This window comes from Dasypus novemcinctus, chromosome 15 (assembly GCF_030445035.2).
Source record: "Dasypus novemcinctus isolate mDasNov1 chromosome 15, mDasNov1.1.hap2, whole genome shotgun sequence".
Lineage (NCBI taxonomy): Eukaryota > Metazoa > Chordata > Mammalia > Cingulata > Dasypodidae > Dasypus > Dasypus novemcinctus.
This window is the reverse complement of record NC_080687.1, coordinates 79,172,249-79,196,661: the sequence shown is the minus strand read 5'-3', so window position 1 is coordinate 79,196,661 and position 24,413 is coordinate 79,172,249. Positions and strand designations below refer to the sequence as shown.

The 24,413-nt window shown below is 33.7% G+C and overlaps 1 protein-coding gene across 4 annotated transcripts in view; it reads left to right on the top strand.

Annotated features, from left to right (window-relative positions):
• Window positions 1–24,413, top strand: part of TDRD3 (tudor domain containing 3) — a 223,892-nt gene that overhangs the window by 178,266 nt on the left and 21,213 nt on the right. For all 4 annotated transcript variants that reach the window (XM_012526884.4, XM_058276597.2, XM_004462806.5 and 1 more), the window contains exon 12: window positions 7,839–7,964. In XM_012526884.4, coding sequence (XP_012382338.1) covers window positions 7,839–7,964 — 126 coding nt within the window. The remainder of the gene's footprint in view (window positions 1–7,838; window positions 7,965–24,413) is intronic.

Sequence of the window (24,413 nt, the reverse complement as noted above, 5' to 3'; positions counted from 1 at the left end):
CAAGTCAATGAGAACGTGGAGGGTTGGTGACAGAGGGACACCAGAGAGAGAAGAGCCTATACACGTTTTCCCTTCTGCCCAACATGCTCTTTTACCAACTACCCTTCTTATACTTGAGGGCATGGCTTAGCTACCCCTTCCTAGAAGATGCCTTCTTCCTCTTAAATTATTTTTTCTCATTTCGTAGCTTGTTCACGTTCTAAAACTTAACACAAATTGTAAATATTTTTGTTTTAAGTTCCTGGATTAATATCTGTCTCTCTACTATAATTTTAACTTCCATGAAGGCAGGTGTATTAGCCAAAGGGGTGTTGATGCAAAGTACCAGCACTCTGTTGGCTTTTTTAAAGGGTGTTAATTTGGGGTCGGGTCGAAGCTTACAGTTACCAGGCCCTGAAGAGTCCAACTCAAGGTACCAGAAGAGGCAGTTTCTCACCCAGAGTCTGTTGCCATGTGTTGCCTGCCGCAAGATGGCGGGTGATGTCTGCGAAGGTTCAGCCTTCCTCTTCCCTCTTAAGACTCCATGGTCCCAGCTTCTTCCGATCTCAGCCGTAGGCTGGCATAAGGTTTGTCCCTCTTCCTGGAGCTTGTTTCTTTCCAGACTCAGCAGCCACTCTGTTCTTTTCACAAGGTCATCTGACTTAATTTGCTTTCTGGGGTGTGTCTATGCAACATTCTCTCTTGCTGCGTATCTGCTTCTATGTGAGAGTCTGTTTTACTATCCCAAGGGTGCTGGGACTCAAAGCTGAGTCAGACTCAAGCGATGTGGTTGAATCAAAGCCCTAATCCTAACATATGTTAATCAGATATCTCAGCTGAAGCTAATAAAATCAAAGGGTATCACACCCAGAGAAACAGACCAGTTTACAAACATAATATCTCATTTTGGAGTTCATAAGTAATACCAAACTGCCACAGTGGGACTGTGTCTCTTTTTCTTTTATAGTCCTGCTTCTCACACAGCGTAGGAATTTCATAATTATTAATATTTGCTAACTCTCTTAATTAGCTATATCAGGAGAGGGAACTTACATAGGAAAAAAGTAGAGTGGTGAAGGGACTGAGACATCATCAAGATAATAGAAACAGATGTAAGGAAATTTTAGTGTTAAGAATGTGAAGATGAAATTAAAGAGAAAAATATTTGAAGTTAATATTTCATAGGTAGAGTAGTTTCATGTGATAAGGTACAGGGTGTGTTAAAGGGAGTATAGAGATAAAGCTTACTGAAGATTTCAAGAAACTGAAAGGCTAGGGAATTGCATAGATCTTTTATAAAGATGGTATAGGACTTGGGATTGAAAACCAAGTCCTAAAGTGTTCAGTGAATGATGAGGCATAAGCAAACTGTTAACCTGATGATAGCAACAAGGGGGCAGTATTGGGGGGACAGTTATGGCTAGGTAACATTGGCTTTTTTTTTTTTTTTTTTTTTAACTAAATGTGGCACAGTATTAGTTTAGAAGCACATCTCTAGCTATCAAGTCCTCATCTAAGGCTGGAAGGAGGAGAGGAGATAGCACTATGTATCTTTCCTATTTTTCCCAGAAAAGCAAAATCCTTTCCAAAAGTACCAGCAGACTTCTGTTTAAATCCGATTGCAACTGTTTCACAGGGCTACTCCTTGGCTCTAAGGGAAGTTTGTAAAGCAAGCAATATCTCAAATATGTTCCCAAATTTAGGAACCAAAGAGATTGGGGTAGTAAGGATTACTTTTACCTGCTTTGGCTTTTTCTGTCTTGTGATGGAGGCAAGAAAAGGAGAATAGTTGGAAACCAGTGTCTGCCTTAGAGGGATTAGCCATTTGTGCTAGATGCTTCTGTGAAAGTGCTTTCTGTATTGGGTGTGTAGTGTTGTTAGTGACCTTGACAAGAGCAGCCTGCCAGGTTGGGATGAGTGCAGACTTCAAATTATAATGGATGATGAAGAAACAGGCAATTAGTTTAAGATATTAAACAGGAGAAGAAAAATGGGTAATAACTGGAAGCAGGTTTGAGAATAAAAAGAGGGTTTATTTTAGGATGACATACTAAAATGTTTGTATGCATTTTCAGATAATCTAATATTAACATCCTTCCCTAACCATTCTCCAGCCTAAAATATAAGGCCTATAATTTCAGACTTTTCCTTAAAAATATTCTCAATCTTCTTGGTCATTTGTCTTTCCATCTTGTAAAATACCAGCCTTGAACCATTTCAACTATTGATTTTCCTCCTTCTAAATCCTGGATACCAAGTAGTGTTGGAGAAAATCACTCACATGCTTGGAATGGTGCCACATATTTGTATTCTCCAGCCTTCAACTTACTCTTAATGCTGTTACTGTCTGTTTTCCATAGTCCACATTCTTTCATTGTTTTCAGTGAATTTTCTAGCTCAGCTACTCCTGTTGCCACATTTCTCCTGTACTTGCAGCAGAGGATCGTGCCTCCTGTTTTGCCTAGGAAATAAATGTCATCAAGCAAGAACTTATCTTTTTGCCATTTTTTTCAGTCTGTTGATGCCCACTCAATCTTTAGGACTCAATTCAGACATGTCTTTGAGAATAGCTTCTTTTACTCTCTGTCCCCTGCTAGATTAGGGGTGTGCCTTTCTGACCTTTTATGTCACTTATTTAATATAAGATTTGCCTATTTTCCTACTGACCTTACAAGAAGGACCAGTACAGGGACTGTTAGTTATTTAACATCCTATCTTTGATTCTTCCACAGTGCCTAGTTGAATGAATCTATTATGGATATGGGTGTATTTCCTAGATGCTTGCCTTAATTTATTTGTACTTTATCTCCATTGCCTTTGCAGAGTACCTGACTACCAATACATATTTAGTAAATGCTTGTATGAATGACTTAACTGTTGACTCAAAGGTATTCTGATTTTATATACATTTGAGTTCTTAGTAACTGTCTCTTTTTTCTTTTTCTGAAATCTGTGAATCTTAAAAATTAGGAAATTCCTTACTTAATAAAATGCTTTTACTTACACCTTGACTTAAACTTTGTATACTTTAGAAGACCTGATTTCCTCTGACTTCCTTTGTTTATTTTTGTTTTTTCATTAATACTTTTCTTTTTCCATTGACCTATTAATTTGTAAAAATAAGTATAGTATCACGAGATATGTGTGGCTTACAAATTATTTTATTTATTTGTAATGATTGGATAAAATCTATGAATATAGAACACCATATAGCACTGCATTTTGCTAATGTCATTTTAAATAATATACGTGAAGTAGAGAAAAATAAAATATATTTTTTTATATATTATAGAAAAGTATTTCTGTGTGTATACTCTTGATCAGGGGTTATTAACTTGATTTTACTCCACAGACCCCTTTGCCAGTCAGATAAAAACCACAGATCCCTTCTCAGAATCTAGTAGCAGATAGTTTTATGACACTAGACATTGGAGGTCAGAGAAAATAAAGATAATAATTTGATTTTTTTCAATTCAAGCTCATGAACCCCCTGAAATCTTTCCACAGACCTCTTTAAGAACCCCTGCTTTTGATGGATTCTGTATAATACATTTTTGTAGTTCTTAAAGCATAGGTTATTTATCACTTCTTTTCAGAGAAAAATCCATAGTTTTAATATATTTAATAATTTCCTTTTTATACCATTTAATAATTTCCTTTGCTCACTTTTATCTACTATTTTTAGATATAATTTTAAAAAGTCTTTTGTTTGTGAGTAGCAGATGGAGCTCAAGTGGTTTAGCTCCTGCTTCCCATATATGAGGTCCCAGCTTCGATTCTTGGTACCTCCTAAAAACAAGCAAACAAGCAAAAAAAAAACATCTCTCATTGGGGAGCAAATGTAGCTCCCTGGCTGAACACCTTCTTCCCATATACAGGGTCCTGGGTTCAATCCCTGGTACCTCCTAAAAAAAAATCTTTTGTTTGTCTTGCTTTCTTTTTTTGGATATTTTTACTTTTTAACAACTTTATATAATTTTCGATTCTATAGCTAGCTGCCTTACCAAAGTAAAAGATTTTATTAATGATGCCATAATTTGATATTCACTGAGTGAATTAATTGAACCATGTTTTGTAACTCTGGGTTGAAGTCTTGGCTAGCTGTCTTAAGCATCTGTTTGTATAGTGATTCTAGTTCCAGTGAAGGCCCAATAGCTTATATCAGACTAACCCACTGGCCAGTAGCAATGAAAAAGCTGAACAAAATACTTTAAAAAGCAATTTTAGAACTCTAGTAGAAACAGGAGGGAATATAATCCTTGAAAGAAAGGAAGCCCACTTTAAGTGAGCTTCACATTTACCTGGTTTTTCAGAGAGTACTTCCTAATTCACCTGTAGCTCCAAAATCTACAGACATAGTTCTTTCAAAATTGTTGTCTTTCAGATTATTAACCGACTCTTAAATTGTACATGCACACATGATATTCCAAGGAATCTAGCAGAATGCAGGAAAAAGTCTCCTGAACACTGATTTCAGACGCTGTCCAATGCAAGGGAAAAAAGACCCTGTAGTCTAAATCCCACAATGAATGGCTTTCCATTGAAATCCCAAGGACCATGCCTTAGTAGTAAGTACAAAACTGAAATAAGTCCTTACAGGATCAAAGATATCTGTATATTGTCTGCCTGACAAAAGAAAATATCCTTTTTTTTGTAGGGGACTGGAGAAGAGAGAGTAACATCTTCTAGAGCAGGGGTTCTTAACATTTTTTGTTTCATGGACCCCTTTGCCAGTCAGATGAAAACCATGGACCCCTTACTAAGTCCACACTAAACTGTGTATTATTTAATAAATATATCATACCTGCACCAACACGTCCCCATAAGAATAATGTTTTTTCCTAATTTCAATTTAAGCTCATGGATACCTAGTTAAGAACCCCTGTTCTAGAGCCTCCAAGATTTCATCTACAACATCTGGGATCCAATAAAAAATACGAAGCATGGTTAACACACACACACACACACACACACACAGAGCAAAAGAGAGAGAGAGAGAGATTAACCAGAAACTAATGAAAGAACAAAGAGAATTAGACCTACAGGTATTCAGATATTGAACATAGATAACTTCATTCAACAAATATTAACTGTTAAGTGCCAGGTGCTTGAGATGTATCAGATAGTTTTGACTGTACTATTACCCAAATGTCTCCAAATATCTGTTGAGATTACTAATAAAACTTTACTGTTAGTCATAATTGTCTCAAAAAATCAGTAATGTATAATTCATTTTGCCTCTGCCGAATATATTCAAACAGTACGGTGGTATAGGTTCTAAAAGAGTGTGCCTAACAAATCCCAAATAGATTATACCATTAAGCATTGGAAATAAGCTAAACAAATACCCTGTGAAGGAGATGGATTTAGTTATTTGCTGAAATCATCTCACTAAGAAGTAATCTTTAAATGTCTTGTCAAGAATAGATAACTTTCCATTTTTTAGCCAGAAACTAGTATTGTAGGTATTAAGAAAAGGAATTGAGTATAACTGCCATAAAGAAACCATAACCTTTTAATTATATTGTAATGATGATTTTGAGATTAATTAGTATAATTCACATTTTTTTAAAAAATGTGTTTTAGTTTCCCAGCTGTTAAACATATACTATACAATGTGTTGGCTTAAATAATGGGATTTTATTGGCTTGATGTTTTGAGGCTAATAGAAGTCCAAAATTGAGGCATCAGCAAGACAGTACTTTGTCCCAGAACACGGTGGTGTTCTAGGGCTGGCTACTGGTGATCTTTAGTCCTTGACTTTTCTGTCACATGGCAGTGCACATGGCAGCATTTTCTCCTGTTCCAGGTTCCAATGACTTCCAGCTTCTGAATGATACTCATGGCTTATCTGTCTGAATTACATTCTGCTTATAAAAGACCCCAGTAATCTGTATTAAAACCCAAATCAATTCATTTGGTCCACACATTAACTAAAGTAACATCTTGAAGAAGTCTTATTTACAGTGTCCACACCCAAAAGAATGCAGATCAAGGACATGTCCAATCTGGGATACACAGTTCAGTCTACCACTCAATATTCTTCTTTGTTTCTGTAAAAGGAATTGAGAATTTGAGGCAGTTTTCCTTTTCCCTCTAAACTGCCGTAACTAGCTCAGTTCTTTATCCCCTTTCATCTAGAATACTCCAGCAACCCCCAAGTTGGTCTCCTTGTCTTAAACCTTATGCCTCTTAAATTTTTCATCATTACTGCCACCACTATGATCCTCGTCTTAGACCTTGTCATTCTTTCTATCTAAAATCTTTCACTTGTATAAAAAAAAATAGACTCTAGCATTAATACAAAGCTTCCATCAAGTGGTCCTTACCTACTTGTCCTGTCTTAATTTCTTCTTTTAAACTGCTTTCTAGTTTCCTACATTCATTATCATGTTTTCTATCTCTGTAACTTTCCCTGCAACAGCCTTCTTAGTTATTTACTTGGCTAAACCCTACACATTTTTGAAGATGGGATCCATTGTTATTCCCTCCAGAAAGTTCTTCCTAAACCTTCAGCTTTGCTAAGTAACATATCACTACACCTTTATTATAGTACTTTCCACATTAGATAGAATATTAAACTATTAGTTCCTAAAAGGAAATCAACTTATTTGTTTTCCTAGGATATTACATGACTCATTGTTGAATTACCTGAAACCTGAATTGACAGGATATGAGAAGCTTACAATTGAAGCATAGGTCCAGAAATATCCAAAATAATTCACAGAACACAGAAGAGTTGGGTTAAGAAATAGAGGAGGAGAGAGGAGATGTGAATGTATGCCAGGAACTCTAAGATAAGGAAACCCCAGCAATTGAACATGGTGTATCCGAACTTGCTAGCATTCAGACCAGGAAAGGAAATACCATGGATTCATGTATTAACCTTTGTAGTATGAAATATATTAATCAGTAAAAGCAGAGTCTTGGTATATAGGATAACTCTTTTTTTTTTTTGAGGCTGTGGAGAATAAGAATTTTTGTTGCCCTTAGCATTTCCTGATTTTGGTTAACCTATTATTAAGAGACCATGAGAGTAGGTACTGATATAGTAGAGCATCTAACTATACTAGTTTAAAGAAAATATTTCTTAAAAGAAAGTGTTCTTTGTTTTCATTTCATGTTCACTAACATTCATTCAGACCTCACATTTGGGTTCTAAATAGGTTGGTTGACTTGTACTGGAGGAGCATTCCTATCAGATAGTCTGCTTCCAGTTATCTAAGTAGGTGAATTTTAAAATTGTAGTTCTGTTATCTAAATCAGTTTCTTGTGAGCATATTAATATACATCAGTTCCTAGAGCCAAATAAGACTGGGTAAACTGATAAAATAAGTTTCTGGTTTTGCAATGCCCCAAGTCCTATAGATTCTAGACATAAATAATCTGCTTACTCCCTCTCTGATATTCCTACCTCACCCTAGCACCTGTGAGGATTGAAGCAAAGAGCCTTCTTCTTTGCCATTTGTTTTTGTCATGTATTTCTGTTTCTAAAATAAATTACTTCATAGTTATTTTGTATATTTGATTATTAAAAAAGAATTGTCAGTGTTAGTCAAAGGTTTCAGTGGCTAACAACAAAATATAACAATAGTTCCTTTTACACCCATTAGCTTGTGAATATTCTTTACTAATCCTCTTTCGTTTCTTCTGAAATCTTGCTGTTATTGCCCAGTGTATGTCAGAACTCATATGGATGAGAGAATTTATCTCTTTTTTAGCCAATTTTATGATTATTCAAAGTTTTATGTCTTTAAAAATATTACATATTGTAACCATTTGAAACTTATTTCCATCAAATACTGCCCTTTGTAGATAATATTGATTGTCATATTTAAAACTCCTTTCTGTCTCCTCAGTTCTACCGAGCAGAAGTTGAAGCTCTCCATTCTTCGGGTATGACAGCAGTTGTTAAATTCATTGATTATGGAAACTATGAAGAGGTGCTACTAAGCAACATTAGGCCAATTCAAACAGAGGCATGGGTATGTGATCCAAATATGGTACAAAGGCATAAGCTATTTTGAAGAAAGTATATAGCTTCAAAAGATTAATCATAATCACAAAATTTGCAAGTGGAAAAATATTTTGAGTTTGCTTGAAACTGGCTACCACTAAAGTAAAATTTTAATTTAGTAATCATACTGAACTGCAAAAAAAATGAATGCATTGGTATTAATGTTCTTGTATAATGCTTTGTTATATTATGCTTTGGAAATAGGTGCCCTTATTTTCATGTTTACCAAAAATTTGTTTGTATGTATAAAATAGGTTTTTATGCATATTTTGTTCTTTCCTAATTTGTTGCTCAGTTGTACCCAGCAGTTGTCAATTTTAAATCTCTGTTGGATACATGTTTATTTGTTTATATTTTTTCAATTACATGTAAAATCGAGAAGAAAAACTTTAAAAAATTTAAAACTTTAAATTATATATGAATTAACACTGCATTTATCACACATAGACTTAACATATATGTATAGATTAATTATAAATATAGCCTTATAATTATATGATTAACTTTGTTGCCAAATGTTATGTCAAAGCTGTATGATAATTTTTATGATGTAATTTAGAACTTACTTGCCTCATGGAGTCAATTTTATACAGGATTTAAGTGACTTTATAAAACAGATACTTCATTTAAGCAAAAACAGGAGTACAAGATTAAGTTTCATAAAGTTTTTCTTATTTCTTTCCTTTCTCGAATAAACTTGTCATTATGCTTAATCTGTTGCTAATTCCCTAAAATATCAAAATATGCTATAAAGTTATATCTTTCAGACAGTAGCCTTCATCATTAAAATATGCATTATTTTCTCATGGGCTGCTTTTAGTTTTGGTCTTTTTACATTTTTCTTCTATGTCCTCAGTGCCTTCTATCCTCCCATCCCCAAATAAATGAAAATTATTGGCAAAAACACAATATTAGTAATCATATTTTGGGCTATGCATCTTTATTTTGCCTTTTTCTATGAGAAAAACTATCATTTTCTACATAATCAATATTTCGTATTTTACTGTATAAAATTATTAATAGTTCATATTTAAATTGAGATCTTCACCTTCAATCTCATTCTCCAAATTTTAACTTTTTTCTCTAAAACAATGAACTGTCATCTGTAAGTAATTTGTCTTTCTTTTCTTGAAGAAACTTGATGTGACCACGTTTTTGCCCACTGATTTTCATATGATGACTATTTTCATTCCCCTTTCCAGTTAATATACTTTAAGCTAATTTTGATGGTGAAATTAAGTATTTATATGTCTATATTTCTAGAAGTAGTCTTGGTTTGCTGTTTATCATATGCTCCCAAATTGCTTTTAAACATTGCAGTCAAAGATTCAAAATAGAATTCTTACATTTAGATTTTTTTTACATTTTAGAAACTTAATAAGAGATTAATTTTATTTTTCTCTCCCTCAATAAAAATTTATTTTTCTTCATTTTTTTTTTCTACTTCCTTTTTCTGTTCCAGAGTGGCCATAACTGATGAGTATACTTATCATCCCTCACTGTAGCTCTTTTATTTAGAGATGTTTGGTACTGAAGTGATAATTTTCTTTCTATAATCAGTGACTTTTCTTTTTTCCCCCTTAATAGTTCTTATTGCTTTATCCTTGGTTTTCGGGTCTGTGTAAACATATCTGGGCAATAAATTTATCAGATGCCACAGTTCATTTAGTGATTCTGTTCTGGACCACAGCCATACTTTCATACTCTTCCTGTTCATTTGTGAATAGTTATCTATGCTTTCTTGTGCTATTTTGTTACCTATTTACATTTAACTCCATTACCTTTTATAAGATGCTTGAAATATTTTACAAAACAAAGCAAGAAAGTATCACTAAATCTTTTGAAAAGTCTGGTATTTCTTTCTCCTACGTACAGATAGTCAAGGGATTGTTGATATTTTATGATTCTGCATAGGTTGATATAACTGTTTTTGTATCATGCACATTGTTATTAATAAGATCAGCTTTTCTTCATAATCTGTGTGAATAATTTGAGAGAATGATTTCCTTCCTGAAGTACAGAGGCCACCAGCCTAACATATCTCTATCCATTTCCTTAAAAAAAGAAAAAACTGATGTCTGCATATATTCATAAAAAGCCTTTGAAGAAATATAATCTTTGAGATTGCCAGTAAATTTATTGGAGAGTCAGTGTAGATTTCCTTAGCTTCTGACAAGGTTGGGGTTTATGAGCACTTTTTCTTTTTGTAACTTGGGGAATTGTAAATAAGTTTTAATTTAATCACATTTAGGTATCAAATGTACATACTTATCAGAAGCAAAATATTTACTGTATCAGTAAGATGGTAACTAATTGTCCAGTCATATCCAAAAAATTAAATGGCTAGAAGGTATAGGGAAATTGTTAGAGGCTTTAGCACAATTATTCACTCACAGTATTTGTATTAGTCCAGCAAAGGGGTGCTGATGCAAAATACCACTATCTGTTGGCTTTTATAAAGGGTTATTTATTTGAGTGGAAGCTTACAGTCACAAGGCTGTAAAGAGTAAGTTACTTCCCTCACCAAATTCTGTGCCACATGTTAGAGCAAGATGGTTGCCAGTCTTTGCACGGGTTCAGGCTTCCTCATCCTCCTAAGGCTACATAGTCCCAGCTTCTTCCCATCTCAGCTGTAGGCTAGCATAAGGCTCGTTTCTCTCCCCAGGGCTCTTTTCTTTCTGGGCTTTCTCAGCTGTTCAGGGTTCTGGTCTCTGCAGCTGCAAGCCATCAGGCAAACGGCTTTGTTTTCTCCCCGGGGCTCTCAGCATCCAAAACTAACTAAACTCTCTGTGTTCTCCTACTCTGTGTATTTACTTCCTTGTCTTTGATTGAGCATCTGTTCATATAGCTCACACAGGGGTGGGGTGGCAGGGACTCAAACCGAGTCTCCCTAGTGGTGTGGTCAAGTAAAAGCCCTCATCTTGATGTAATAAAGTAAAAGTGAAGCCTCTGAATCTAACATAATGAAATATACCCAGAGGAACAGACCAGTTTGCAAACACAATTTTTGGAATTCATAAATAATACCAAACTGCCACACTATTAATTGTGGGTTTTCTAATTTCTTAATTCTTGCACTACTTATGTGCATTATTATTTTTAAATTTGAAATGGTATTATTTTATTAAGATTTATGTTTGTTATTGGCACAAGATTTTGGGAAAACCACTTGTTTTCCTAAATGTAGCAATGATCATTCAGTGAAGAATTTTTTTAATAGTTTGCAGAAAAACCAACCAACAAAAGGCTGCAGATAAATAAAAAGCTTTTACAGAAGTGCATTGCCTGTATGTTTCTTAAAGGTGTAAGGATAAATCATCAAATAAAACCTTAAGAGACTTAATGACTAAATTAATAGTCTGCTATATGGAAAATTTAAATAAACATCAAATTAATACTTTAATTGTTAATGTTTTTCTCATGAGGTCTAGGAATTATTTGCCATAAATCTGTAAGCCGAATAGTTATTTTCTGTTTTTATCTGGATACACCTTTTACTTCTAGAAGGTACTCAATCTGTGATGGTATTTTTGATGATCAAAATATATATTCTCATTATAATCAAATACTTTATTTCCTCTAAAATAATTTATTAAGCCTTTTGGTAGGTCATACTTGATTTTTGTTGTTGTTCTAGCTAGATTTTACCTGGTTCTTTTGGCTGTCATAATATATTGTATCTTAATTTTAGTAACTTTAGGATAATGAGCTCCTTAATTATACACATCATGTGAGATCCACAGCTCATTCTTAACATCCAGGATAAATGCTCTTAATTTTTTATTTCTTTTTTCTGAAGAATCAGTTTTTTGGACATTGTAGGGCTTTTCCCATTTTAGCAAAGTAAATGAAGCATTATAGTCTCATTTATTATTTTTGAAATTATTAGAGAGAAAAGCCATCATGTTATTTTCTATTTCTGACTACTGTATGAGAAAATAAAAGGGGCAAAGAAAACCCTCCTTCTTGTGTTCCCTGTGGGCACTTTCCAAATTGGTTACTTTTAAGTCTAAAACTGAAACCAGGAAACCAGTAAAAAGATACCACAGGCAATTTGGAAGCCCTGAAAGAAAACCCCACCACTGTTCTCAGGGTCTGAAAAGCTCTTCTGAATGTGGAATGATACTGTCAGGTCCTGGTTTTCTGAGTATATTCATGGCCTGGATTCCTTGAGACTTTAATGTCCCAAGAAATTGTTTTACAACATGTTCATTTCCAAACTTTTTTTAATTTTATTTTATTTCTCTCCCTCCCCCACCTCCCACCCCAGTTGTCTGTTCTCTGTGTCTGTTTGCTGCATGTTCTTTGTTGCTTATGTTGTTATCAGCAGCACCGGAATCTATGTCTCTTTTTGTTGTGTTATCTTGCTGCGTCAGTTCTCCGTGTGTGCCCATTCCTGGGCAGCCTGAACTTTCTTTCGCACTGGGCGGCTCTCCTTACAGGGTGCACTCCTTGTGTGTGGGGCTCCCCTACGCGGGGGGGGGGGTCACCCCTGTGTGGCACGGCACTCCTTGCGCGCATCAGCACTGCACTTGGGCCAGCTCCACACGGGTCAAGGTGGCCTGGGGTTTGAACTGTGGACCTCCCATGTGGTAGACAGATGCCCTATCCATTGGGCCAAGTCTGCTTCCCCCCAACTCCCCCCATCTTAAAATCTTTATTTTAAAAAATTCATAGCACCTGCTTCTTGGTGTCAGGAAATGATCATTGTTCAGCTGTTGCTCTTATTAGAAACGTCATTTCTGGATAATGACCCTAAGAACAAAGCATGCAAATCATTTTGGGCAGAAATTCTGGGAAATGACTTTGTTATTATCTTTTAGATGATCATCCCATCTTAAGTGTTTTTCTAAAGAACATGCATTTATTCAGCAGATATTCTTTGCACATCTGTGTGGTGCTAGGTACACTATTCTTAGTGAACGGTAAGTATTAGCAAAACACAATAATCCCCGTCCTCTCTACAAAGGTAGGTGAAAGTCATAGTTTCTTAAAAAAACTTAAATATCTCATTAGGGTTTTTATTCTTATCTCTTGAAGCTTTAAAATAAAAAAAGAAATGAAGAAAATGCTCTTGTTACTGAAGTCCTAATTTACATAATCTTTAGATCTTTACTTTAGTCTGCCTTAGTCTGAAAATAAAATTAGTGAGAAGAAAGTATAACTTACCAATGATTTTTATCTGTAAAAGGTCCTTCTCTATTTTATTTTATCTACTTAGTAAAATTTGTTTTTAGCACTTAAAAATTTTTTTTTTTGGTTTTAGCATACTTATAAAAAAACTATCAGTTAATCTTAAATTTTACTTCTGTAATAGCATTGCACAAAATTTATTTCATAATGGTGCCCTGGAAAGTACATTTCAAAGTTACCTTTTCAGATTCAAATAACATTCATAGAAAGCCATAAACTATTCTACCACTAATAAAAATATTTTTAAAATGCCTAACAGAAAAATCTTATCCTATTTAATGAGGAGGAAGATTAAGAGTTGTGATATGTAAATCAATGGCTTAAAAATGAATCCCAAATATAGTAGAACAAGATCATCCTAGCTAATTTTTAGTGACATAGAGATAAAATTAGGGTATGTCTAGTTTGTATTTGAAATCAAAAGGTCTCAATAGATGTTAATAGATAATAAAGATGTTATTATAGAAACAAGATTTAGAATTGTGTAACAGTGAGGTTCTTCCAGTTAATATCTATTAAATAGTACAAATACCTATTTGTTCGTAGTCCAGAAGGCTTTTCATTCTTGGTGAGAAGTTCTTAAATAAATTAGTGTGTATCTCTTCTCATTCTTAAATTTCTTCACTAAAATCAGTTTTACTAAGTTACTGAAATACTGAGATACTTTATTCTTCCACCATACTTATTTTGGGAAACGTACCTTTCAAAGGTTGTCATATGGGCAGTACTCATTTTCTTTTCTAACATAAAAGCAGAATAAATCAGAATGAAACTGAATGACTAGTTTTTCAAATTGTGAGCTTGGGGATTCCATGCAATATCTTTAAACTTTCTTTTAATAAAGTTTACTTGTAGTAGATATGTTTTATTTACTTTTTCTGTATCTGTTACCCAGCCTGTCAAGAGAGTTGTGGATTACAAAAGGATTCTACTGGAGATATGAAACTGCTGACATAGAGGGAGAAATTATTCATTCATAACTACATTCCACATGCATAAATAAGTGAACTTAAATACTATTTATATCTGGCCCTGGAAACTTAAATTCATTTCGTGACAACTAAACCTACTGGAAAGCTGAAAATCTTGAGATCTAGTTTTGACCCATCTATACTATTAAATAAAGACATTTTATTTAGCCATTTAAATTAATAATACTAAGAAAATAGTATGCTATTTTAAGAATCTTTTACATAAGAATTGCTTGAATTCTGATATCTGATCACATATATTGTAATCGATTCACATGAACTGTATATAAAAACATCTTTAAATGGTGTGCTGAGTATTCTGAGTTTTCCTTTATTGAACAATAAAAATAGAAGGTTATGTTATTATTTCATGCGTCTTTTTCTGAAAGTGCAGTAACTCCCAAAATGAAATAATATGCTTTCTTTTTAAAATTATTTTAATGACACTAATCAGATTTGTTTCCATATATATCATAAAATAATTTAATTCTCAAATTATTTATTACTATGTACCAAATTAGCATAACTATTTGAAAAATCCACAGCATTTTTTTGTATAAATACCAATACAGTAGCTATTAGTCTTTTATCATCTAAGTGTCCCCTTATCATCTAAATGGCAACCTAATAGTTGGATTTCTGAATATAAGAGTTGATTAAGTAAATTCAAGGTATTTTACTTTAAATTGAATATTATTTTAATTTTTCCTTTATAGTAATCTTGAGAAGACATCATGGGTGAGATCCATAGCTAAAGGGGGGCTGGGATTGTAAGGTGAACCTATTCTTTTCTTTGACATTTTTGATTCAGTAAACCCAAGGCTTGTTCTCTTCCAACTGTAAATTTTGTCTTTTCATTTACTTTACTTATAGGAACTTTCGAAGCTGTAATTTCACACTGCAGTGAATTTTACCTTTCCTTTGCAAATATATTCAAAAGATTTGCTAATATACTCATTGCACAGGAAATAAAGAAGTAGTAAAATGAAACCAAGAGATGGTTTCATTTTGTTTTATTTCTCTGTTTCTAAAAATGTCACTCTCATATTGGGCATGTGCCTTGACTAGATTCTCATGCCAGTATATTTCAAAGATTTTTGTAACCCTGAAGAGGTGAGATATCCTTCTTGAATTAAAGAAAATATACTGTGTAAAATTTCTGCTTTAGTTTCTGATGAATTTCTGAGCCTCATCCATCTGCATCCAAAAACAGAACCAAAAAAAATGATGTAGTTCATTTTACTGTAGACTTTATTCCTTTTCAGATAGAGCTCTCTCAGTGTATCTTTCCTCTTCTATAGGCGATGGCAAACCTTGATGGTGAAAAGCTAAAAGTAGACATGTGATACATACTTGATTGCGTACCATAGTGCATCATCAGTTCTTTTTTTAAAAATGTTTGTTTTAAAGAAGTTTTAGATTACAGAAAGCTTCATTGAAAATATAGGGGTCTCATATGTCCCATCCCTTCTCCCTCACATTTTCCCCTATTAATAACATCTTTAATTAGTGTGGTACATTTGTTATAGTTGATGAACAAATATTGAAGCATTGCTACTAACCATGTTCTGTAGTTTACACTATGGTTTACACTTTGCACCATGTAATTTTATAGGTTTTGGCAAAATGTATAATGGCCTGTATCCAACATTGCAATATTATGCAGAACAATTCCTATGTCCCAATATTAGTTGTTCTTTATCTTTTTTACTCTTACGTGATCATCACTGTGTTTCTTTCTACTTAATACTATTTATCTGTATTCTTTTATCATCTTACTTATCTCTCTTTTTTCATTCTGTCTTCTAAACATCATTGAATCCTTTTGACTTTTTCTTTTTCTTTTTACCTCTGCTGGGTGGTTTCTCTTGATGTATATAGACTACCCTTCATACTGATCCTAATTCTCCTGAACTTCACTGTACCTATGCTATTTATTTTAGAATCTTGTGCAATAGGTTTAACCATCACACCTCAAGGGAAAGAGACGAATTGATCTGTTTCCTTATGAGAAACACTCTGGTGTTATGGAGCTTCAAGTTCCGTTCAACTCGGAAACTACTATTAAGAGTTTTATACCTTGGCTTGCAGTAATTATGGTAGCAGCCTGTCATTAGCTGAGAGCTCCATCCAGAAGAGAAAGGAAGTGCTTAACGGTCAGTACATTTCATTTGCCTTAAAAACAAAAACAGTTTAAGAGTAAACATAATGAAAAGGTTCTAATTAAGTAGACCATCATTATAAGAATATAGAAGTCATAATTTTTTCTACATAATTTTTAAGGCCTAGTCAATCTATTGCAGAGTTTTCTAAGGTATATTCTTAGAACATTAGCTCTACTTCATGTTAATAGAGTTTCTTGGTTAAATAAGTTTAGAAAATCTTATGCTAACAGAATTAAGTACACTTTGATTAAAGGACTTTTTTGAGACACTAGCAAGATAATATGCATTTTCAAACCGAGAGAGAGAGAGGAGAGAAGTGTTTCACAAACTTATTTGCTCATGGAACTCTTTTTTTTTTTTTTTCTTTCCCTTGAATAGAACCTTTTAAAAAAATTCTACAGGAAGAACTTTGGAAAATGTCTTAACTATCTCCTAGTTTTCAAATTTCCCATCTGTAAAATGGAATAAAGATTTACTTTGAAAATCTTTTGATTTATCTTTATGATATATAAAAATTTAGATTTTCCAAATCTCTTCCTAATAATACAATATGGTATATTTATGTTATGAGACTATAGAAAAAACAATTTATTCTCAAACCTATTCCAAGGTTCTTTGTTTTTCTGTGAATAGAGTACAAAATGTATTTCTGAATTTTTATGTCTCTTCTAACTACTAAGCTATTAGTAGTAGTGTTTTATGTGAAAATAAAATTTATATTTTACATGTAATATATATATGTAACTCACTGGATTTTTATTTTAACAACTCATTATGGAAACTTTTATGTATTAACTTTCAGAAATTGTTGTGTGAAGATTCCCATAGAAGCTTTCGTAATATCAGGATCCTTTCCTCTAATTCTCACCTAATAACCTTATGATGTTTATATGTTTCACCAGTAAGGTGGTTTCATCTTTCTTTGTATTTTCTATTTGTCATTCTCCAATTATCTAATCTAAGGCAAAATCTGAGATCCTTTTGTATATGTGTGTTAAGCTAGACTCAACTGCTAAATCAAAAAAAGGGTCAAAGCAAATTCTGTTGGATATGTGGGCATTCTTAACTTAAGAAGAGGACTCCTAAAAGGCCAGAAATTCTACTTGGTTTCAAAAATTTATATTGATCTTTTACTAATAAGCTAGTGTGTTACCTCTGAAGCCTTTGAATAATACTGTTTTAATTAGCTAAAAATTTGTTTTTCAAAGCCTCCTTAAAAAAACAAACCCATTATTAAACTGTTCTTATTTTTCTTGATAGCAGTTGTTAAATGATGTGAATTGGAAATCTTGGATCTAGTTCCAGAGCTCAGCTGAGAGATCTAAGGAGGAAAAGTCTTATAGTAAGAGACATTTCCAGAAATTTATAATTTAAAATCTAGGGCAGGAATTACTGTTGTATAGTAGTAGAATTGCAAAGCATTCTATAAATAATCAGTATATATATTATTAATACCATCTTTTTTAGAGTTCGGTGAGATACGAATTTTCAGTTAGCATACAAACTGGTTTGGTAGTTGAAACAGGGAAGGAAATAGTAATTTTTTGTTGTTAAATAATATAGTTCTGGTGGTCATGTTTATTACTTAGGAATCCTTCCTCAGACATCAAATCCAAGTATGGCAGTTTAATATGATTGTTTTTCAACAAATAGTCCTCTGACTATTCAACCACTTTTGAAATCAAATTGACCTGTATCCCCAAGAGATTAAGCAACAGAAAGAAATAGAAGATATGTTTCCTTCCTTCAGGGAGCCACCTAATAAATAATGATAAGGCCTCTAAAAAACTGTCTAAGAACCATTGCTGGGATGGCTCATGATTACAATTTTGTATTCACGTTAAGTGAATGGAATATTGCCAAGAAGTTGGGTTGTACAGCATTGATTCCTTAAAACTCATATTAACCTTAATCTTTTATCAGCATTTTCATCTTGCCTGAAGAATGCTCACTTTTTCCAAATTGTATGATTAGGGAATGTCTTGGCCATGTTTAACAGAGAGCTTATTGTACAAAACAAGATATTAAAAATCAGTTTAATTTCAATTCTCTTTAGTTCAAATTCTAAAGTTCATGGATTTGTGATTTTTTTAAATATTGTACAATATTTAATATTTTTGTACTATTTAAAGAATATTTTTGGGAAATATGAACAGTTATCTTGAAATGATTTAAATATTAAATTAATACTTTTTAAAATGTGGGGAGAAGTACACTAACATATTTTTACTTTTTTCATAAGGTGATCAGATAATATAAATCTTTTTACTTACAATTACCTAATTTGGCCATCAATACCCAAGGTAATCTTAGACTTAATCCAGTTTTTAAAATATGGAATTAAAGTCTTAAAGCAAAAGGAAAAGGCAGACATATCTAGACCTTGAATATTAGTACTTGATCCATTATAGGTAAACCTTTTTTTTTTTTTCATGTTCCTGCTTTTCATCTTTTCCTTCCTTCTCCTTATCCCACCACCTCCTTCTTGTCCTCTTCCTCTTTTATTTTGTTTTGCATGTGAGTGTGTGCCTTTTTATTCATTTTAAAGTTTTCAGGTAGCTTTTAAATATTGGGCGGGATATATTCCAAACCAGACTGGACAGATACCTAAATAAATAAATAAACATAGCATCTCTTAAAAGTTCAGAAATCTTCTAAAAACATCGGACACAAATACATTGATATTCCTGGTTGGTCTTTTATATGCCATAATTAATGTTAATGCTTACTTTGCACTTGGCCGTACTGGTGGTAGTTCTCATAAATGGAAAGATGTTTAGAAACTATTATTGAGATGTATTGGAGCTAATTGCAAAAAGACTTAGAATAATAAAGTGGGTAGTATGCCCAGGCCACATAAATTGTGCCCCTGTATTTGTAGGAAATTATCAAAGGAAATATTAAAAATTCTCATTGAATGTTTTTGAAACTTATAAATAGTGAAGATAGGGAATTAAAATATATAATTCCTTTAAGAAAAATTAAGGAACTTTTCAAGAAATCAGAGACTGAAAAGTATAAATGTTGTTAGAGAAAGTTAATTATGAAAGGCTAGTTTTAAAATCATTTGAGATGTAATGAATACAAGATGTATATCTTAAGATGATACGTATGTTTTCCCTTTAATTTATTAAAAAATACTTAAAGTTGACTATGAAAAGACCGAATATTTGAATAATCTATCTAAACTAAAGATTATAATTACATTAATGAAAATAATCATTGAGAGGAGATGATTTTTAGAATAGGAAAAGAGTGGCCAGAGATGAGGTTAACGGTAAATTTTTTGGATTGGTTCTTAGGCAGTTTTCAAAATAATTTTTATAATGGTATAATTTATAAGGTTTGACTGAAACTACTAAACAAAAATTTTTAAGCAATCCACTTTAAATGGTTTAAGAAAAGAAGATTGACTTTCTAAAATGAAAATTAGAATTTTTTGAGTTCTAATAAATTTCACACAAATGACAAAAGAGCTAAAAATGCTTTCGACATTGTTTCCTACTTATTGCCATTCTGGGGCCCAAGACTGAGAAACATTTTCAGGTTCTGTACGTTTTATCCTGAAAGGATTTGGTGAAAAAGGGTCACTGAGAGAGTTAAATGTCTGCTCAGCTTGGCCTTTGAAAGAAGAGGAAAGGGCAAGAATGGTCTTGGGCAAATTACTTCCACCTCCCTTTTTGCCCCTGCTTCAGCTCCAGGGGAGCTGGAAAGTGCACAGGAGGAATCAGAAGACCTGGGTTCGAGTCCCGGCTCTGCCACTTACTACCTATTTGACTTTGGGTAAGTTACTTCATTTCTCCTGGTCTCAGTTTCCACACAGGGATGTTGTGAGGATTGAATAACATAATCCATGTAAATGTGCTCTGAAAACTCCCAGGGACTATACATTTTTATTATCATAAGCTTGGCCTGCCTTCTTCCCTCTTCTTCTGGAGTGTCTAGTGTCCTCAGCTATGTAGATTTAAAGCAATCCAAAAAGATGTCTTCACTCCTTTTACTTTTCCCTATGTCCTCTTCATATTGGAACTCTTATTCATATTTCTGCATGCATTAGAATATACTCTAAGATTATACATGCCAGCCTGATTAAATTAATAATCTTCACTAGAGTATAGATTACTATTAGCCCCTTCTTACCCTTCCCACTCTTACCTTTCTTCTTTAATCTTCGCAGAATTATGTACTTAGAAACTTCAGAGTGTCTAATGCATGGAAATTCAGACAGAGTTGGGGAAAGAGATTTGGGTAGAAGGAAGTCCCTTAAATCTTCTTACCTAGCTCACTCCCCCATTAGTTAGTAAGGTTCCTGGAAATGGGGGGAAATGACTGTGCCTCTAGTCCTTTCTTTTTCTCCACAGTAAAGGAGATAAAAATAGTTCACAATTAAAAGTTCTCTAGAGGTCTCATGGTAAACTTAGATCCTTAAGGAATTATCATAGAGAGGAGAAGAGGCAAGGAATTTGGTAGGCCTTTCTTAAGTCAGCTCTTGGAATTGTATCTGACTTGAAGTTCTGGTCCTCTCTAAGCCAAACTAAATTTCCAATACCCGTCATTACTGGGTGCTCCGTTTATAAGACAGAGGGTGTATGGAGCTAAAGAAGAAAGATAACTTGCCTCCTGGATCACGTTTAGGTTCATATCAAGGAGACTATATTAGGGCAAAAGAAGAGCTTGTAGTTTTATTTGTTCCAACCCTCCCCTATAATCTGTGCATGGTCTGACTGTGTAAGTAATAGTAATAATAGCCAATTGTGTGCATTGCTTGCCATTAATGCTTAATTACCATGCAACACAGTAACAGTTACTCATGTCATTAAGTGAATAGATTAACTTTGTTTAAGATTTTATTTTATTTTTATACCCTTGAACCATTGACTTACGCTCAGTATGGTTTCTTGCTGAAGTAGCAGTGTCATCTTTTATAACTTTGAAGTTAGAGGGAAATCTGAAATTCTGGTAGTAATCAGATAAATGCAAATGGAAACAGTTGATTACAGTTTTTAACTTATGAATTAATGGAAAAAAATTAAATGATAGCACTTATTGCTGGCAAGGTATAGTGACATGGGTACATTGCTAATGGCAAATTGGTATGATTGCTCTGATTTTTTTCCAAGCCCTGAAAGTGTTCATACTTTTAAATCAATAATGTCACAGCTGATAATCTGTCCTAGTGAAATAGCAAAGGAAGAGATTTAATTGCTGGGTGATGACCACTGCAGCATTATTATAATAGTTGAAAAAAAAAAAAAATCTAGAAGCTACCTATATGTTAAATAAAAAGAAGAAAGTTAAAATTATCCATCTACAGGGTGAAATATACAGCTGATAAAAGATCACATGAAGGCTGGAATATCATAGAAAATATTTATGATAAGTGAATAAAAGCAATTTAAAAGCTTAAATGAGAATACACTCCAGGTAATGTTTGGTTTAGGATAATGAGATTTTGTGCAGTCTCCCTCCCTATGTACTGTATGAATGGGCATATACATATGTTTTTCAATTTTATAAACTTCCTGTAATTTTGTATTACATTTTTAACTTTAAAAGTTAAAAGCAGATAAAATTAGCAAGGAGATTGTTGACCATGATTAAGGGATTTTAGTCTAAAAAAATACCTGCAGTTTGCAAAAAGGATCCAAAAATATGGGAGTAAAAACAAATAAGATAAGCAAAAACAATCACTTCTTAATTTTTAAATTTTTTTCCCTTTTGCCTTCAGTGAGGTTAACAGCAACAATACTGTGGTTTTTCATGATAGAATACCTGTCTTTCAACTTGCTTTTGTTTGGAATCAGTAAATGAATATACCTATCATAAATAAGCCAGTAGTTACCTATCGAAAGCCTTACTACCACCTTTTCACTCTAGCCATTCAACCTACTTTCTAATTCCTTGCTGAATATTCAAACTCAGTCTCTCCCCAGTGCTTTCAAACACAGGTTGAAATACATTTCCACTATGAAATGTGTATTTAATCTGTCTACTACATATAATTTTGGGACTGTGTTAGTATGTCATTATGGCTTATATTTTTTAACCCTTTTTGTTTTACACTTCTCCATTTTAGTATTTGATACATTCTTAAAATACATATAAAGTGAAATTTTTTATTTGAAGTCTTCCTATTACCATATGATTTCAAATATAAGTTTATTTCAAGAAACCTTTTTGGCTCACTTACTATGTGCCTTTATGTTCACCATCAGAACAGTGCCCTATGAAACACATTTCCTTAGAAGGATTATGTGGGAAACAATGGGAATGCATAGAAGAGAAGTCCTTGTCCTGAAAGAATCACAAACTGTTTGAAGAGCCCAGAAGTAAATCAGCAATGGCAGGACAGAGCAATAAGGGTTGTGATGAACACAGCACAGATGTAGAATACCTAATTCCAGAGATGTAGAGTGAAATGTGTCAGGAATTGACTCATAGAAGAGACAAGCTTTCCCTGACTATCTTTTTATAAGACAGCAGTGTGTCCTCAGACACACTCCCTATACCCTTTACCGCCACCATTTTTTCCATACCCTTCTGCAACTCCCCACCAAGTGAAATCAATGTGAGGACAAGGACTTTGCCTCAGCTAAGACCTGCACATCCAGAACAGTGTCTGAAAAATAACAGGCTTCAGTAAATATTTGTTAAACCTAAGTGAATGAAGTTTAATGTTGAGTCTTGACAATCTTGAAGGATAGTTAAGACTTAGCTTGGGAGAGAAAAGGAGGAAAATGAAAGAAGGGAAAAGGCAGGAAAAGTCTAGAAAGGGCACAGCTTAATGTGTTATTTCTGTAACAGTTTAGGTTGGGTATAACAAATGTCAGTAGATGAGGCTGCAAAGGTAAGCAGAACTCAGATGATGAAGTGTGATAAGCAGGTTATGCTAAGGACTTTGGATTTTATCCCTCAGGATAAGGACCTCAATGAAGGATTTTTGACAGGGATCATGATGTAATCTTTGCTTTAGGGCATTATTGCCAGAGTACAGAAGATGAATTTCAGTGAAAGGAAAGAGCATGAAGACCAGTTACTGCAATAATTGAGGCACAAGATGAAGACTTTGGAATCATCACAAGTCTAGGCAAAAATCAGGAGAAAGGTGAAATTACCTTGAAAAAGTGTATAAAGAAAGAAGAGATAAATACTGGGGGTCAGATTTCTGGAAAATTATGCAGTTGATGGGTGAGGAGGGAAATTAAGAAGATATAGCCAGAAAGGACAAGGAGTTGGACAGTGTGGAAGGGGTGCTGAACTGGTACTATAACATCCTGGAAAGGCCAAGGAAGAGAATTATAAAGTGCCTATTTTTCTGATGTGGCAATCAACAAGTGACCAGTGACTTCAAAATGTGCTTTGAATGGAATGATGGAAATGTATTTGTGGTTGCTTGAGAGCGAGTGGGAAATAAGGTATGGAGGTGTAGAATCTTGACTACTTTCAAAATATTGGCTATGAAACGAAAGAAGATAGAAGATGAGAATGAAGAGTAAAGGAACCTAGAGTAAAAACCCAAGCTTGTTTATCTCAAAGGTGCAGGGAGGGCAAAGAGAGAATTAACACTAAACAGGAGTGAAGATTTAAAAAAAAACAAAAACCCAGGCCATAGTGAGTAAGTGGTGTCCAACACATATGACTTTGAGTATGTTGAGGAACACTAGAGACAGGAGGGAAAAGCAAAAATACAGGTGAGGATGTGGGATAGTTGGGTTTCCTGGTAGGAATCTGAATAATTCTTGACTAGGGAACTCTCTCCTCTGGAAAATGGATGCGGGTCATCTGTGGAAAGTACTGAGGACAAAAATGGAGAAAAATTTTGGAGAGTGGTGTGAAGATTTGAAAACTGTCCAGGTGAATGGGAGAGCTGACCAATAATGTATTTATTCTCACAGCAGAAGTTTTCAACACTTAATACAAATCATGCTCAAAGCATTCCATGGCAGCTTGTACATTGTTTATAGTTTTTTACTAGCTTCAAGAAAAGTTAGATGGATATGCACATCAGAAGACATTATCATCTTTATTAAGCAAAAGCTAACAGTACCCACTCAGTTTTCAGCAGAGATTCTCATTAGGATCTATGCC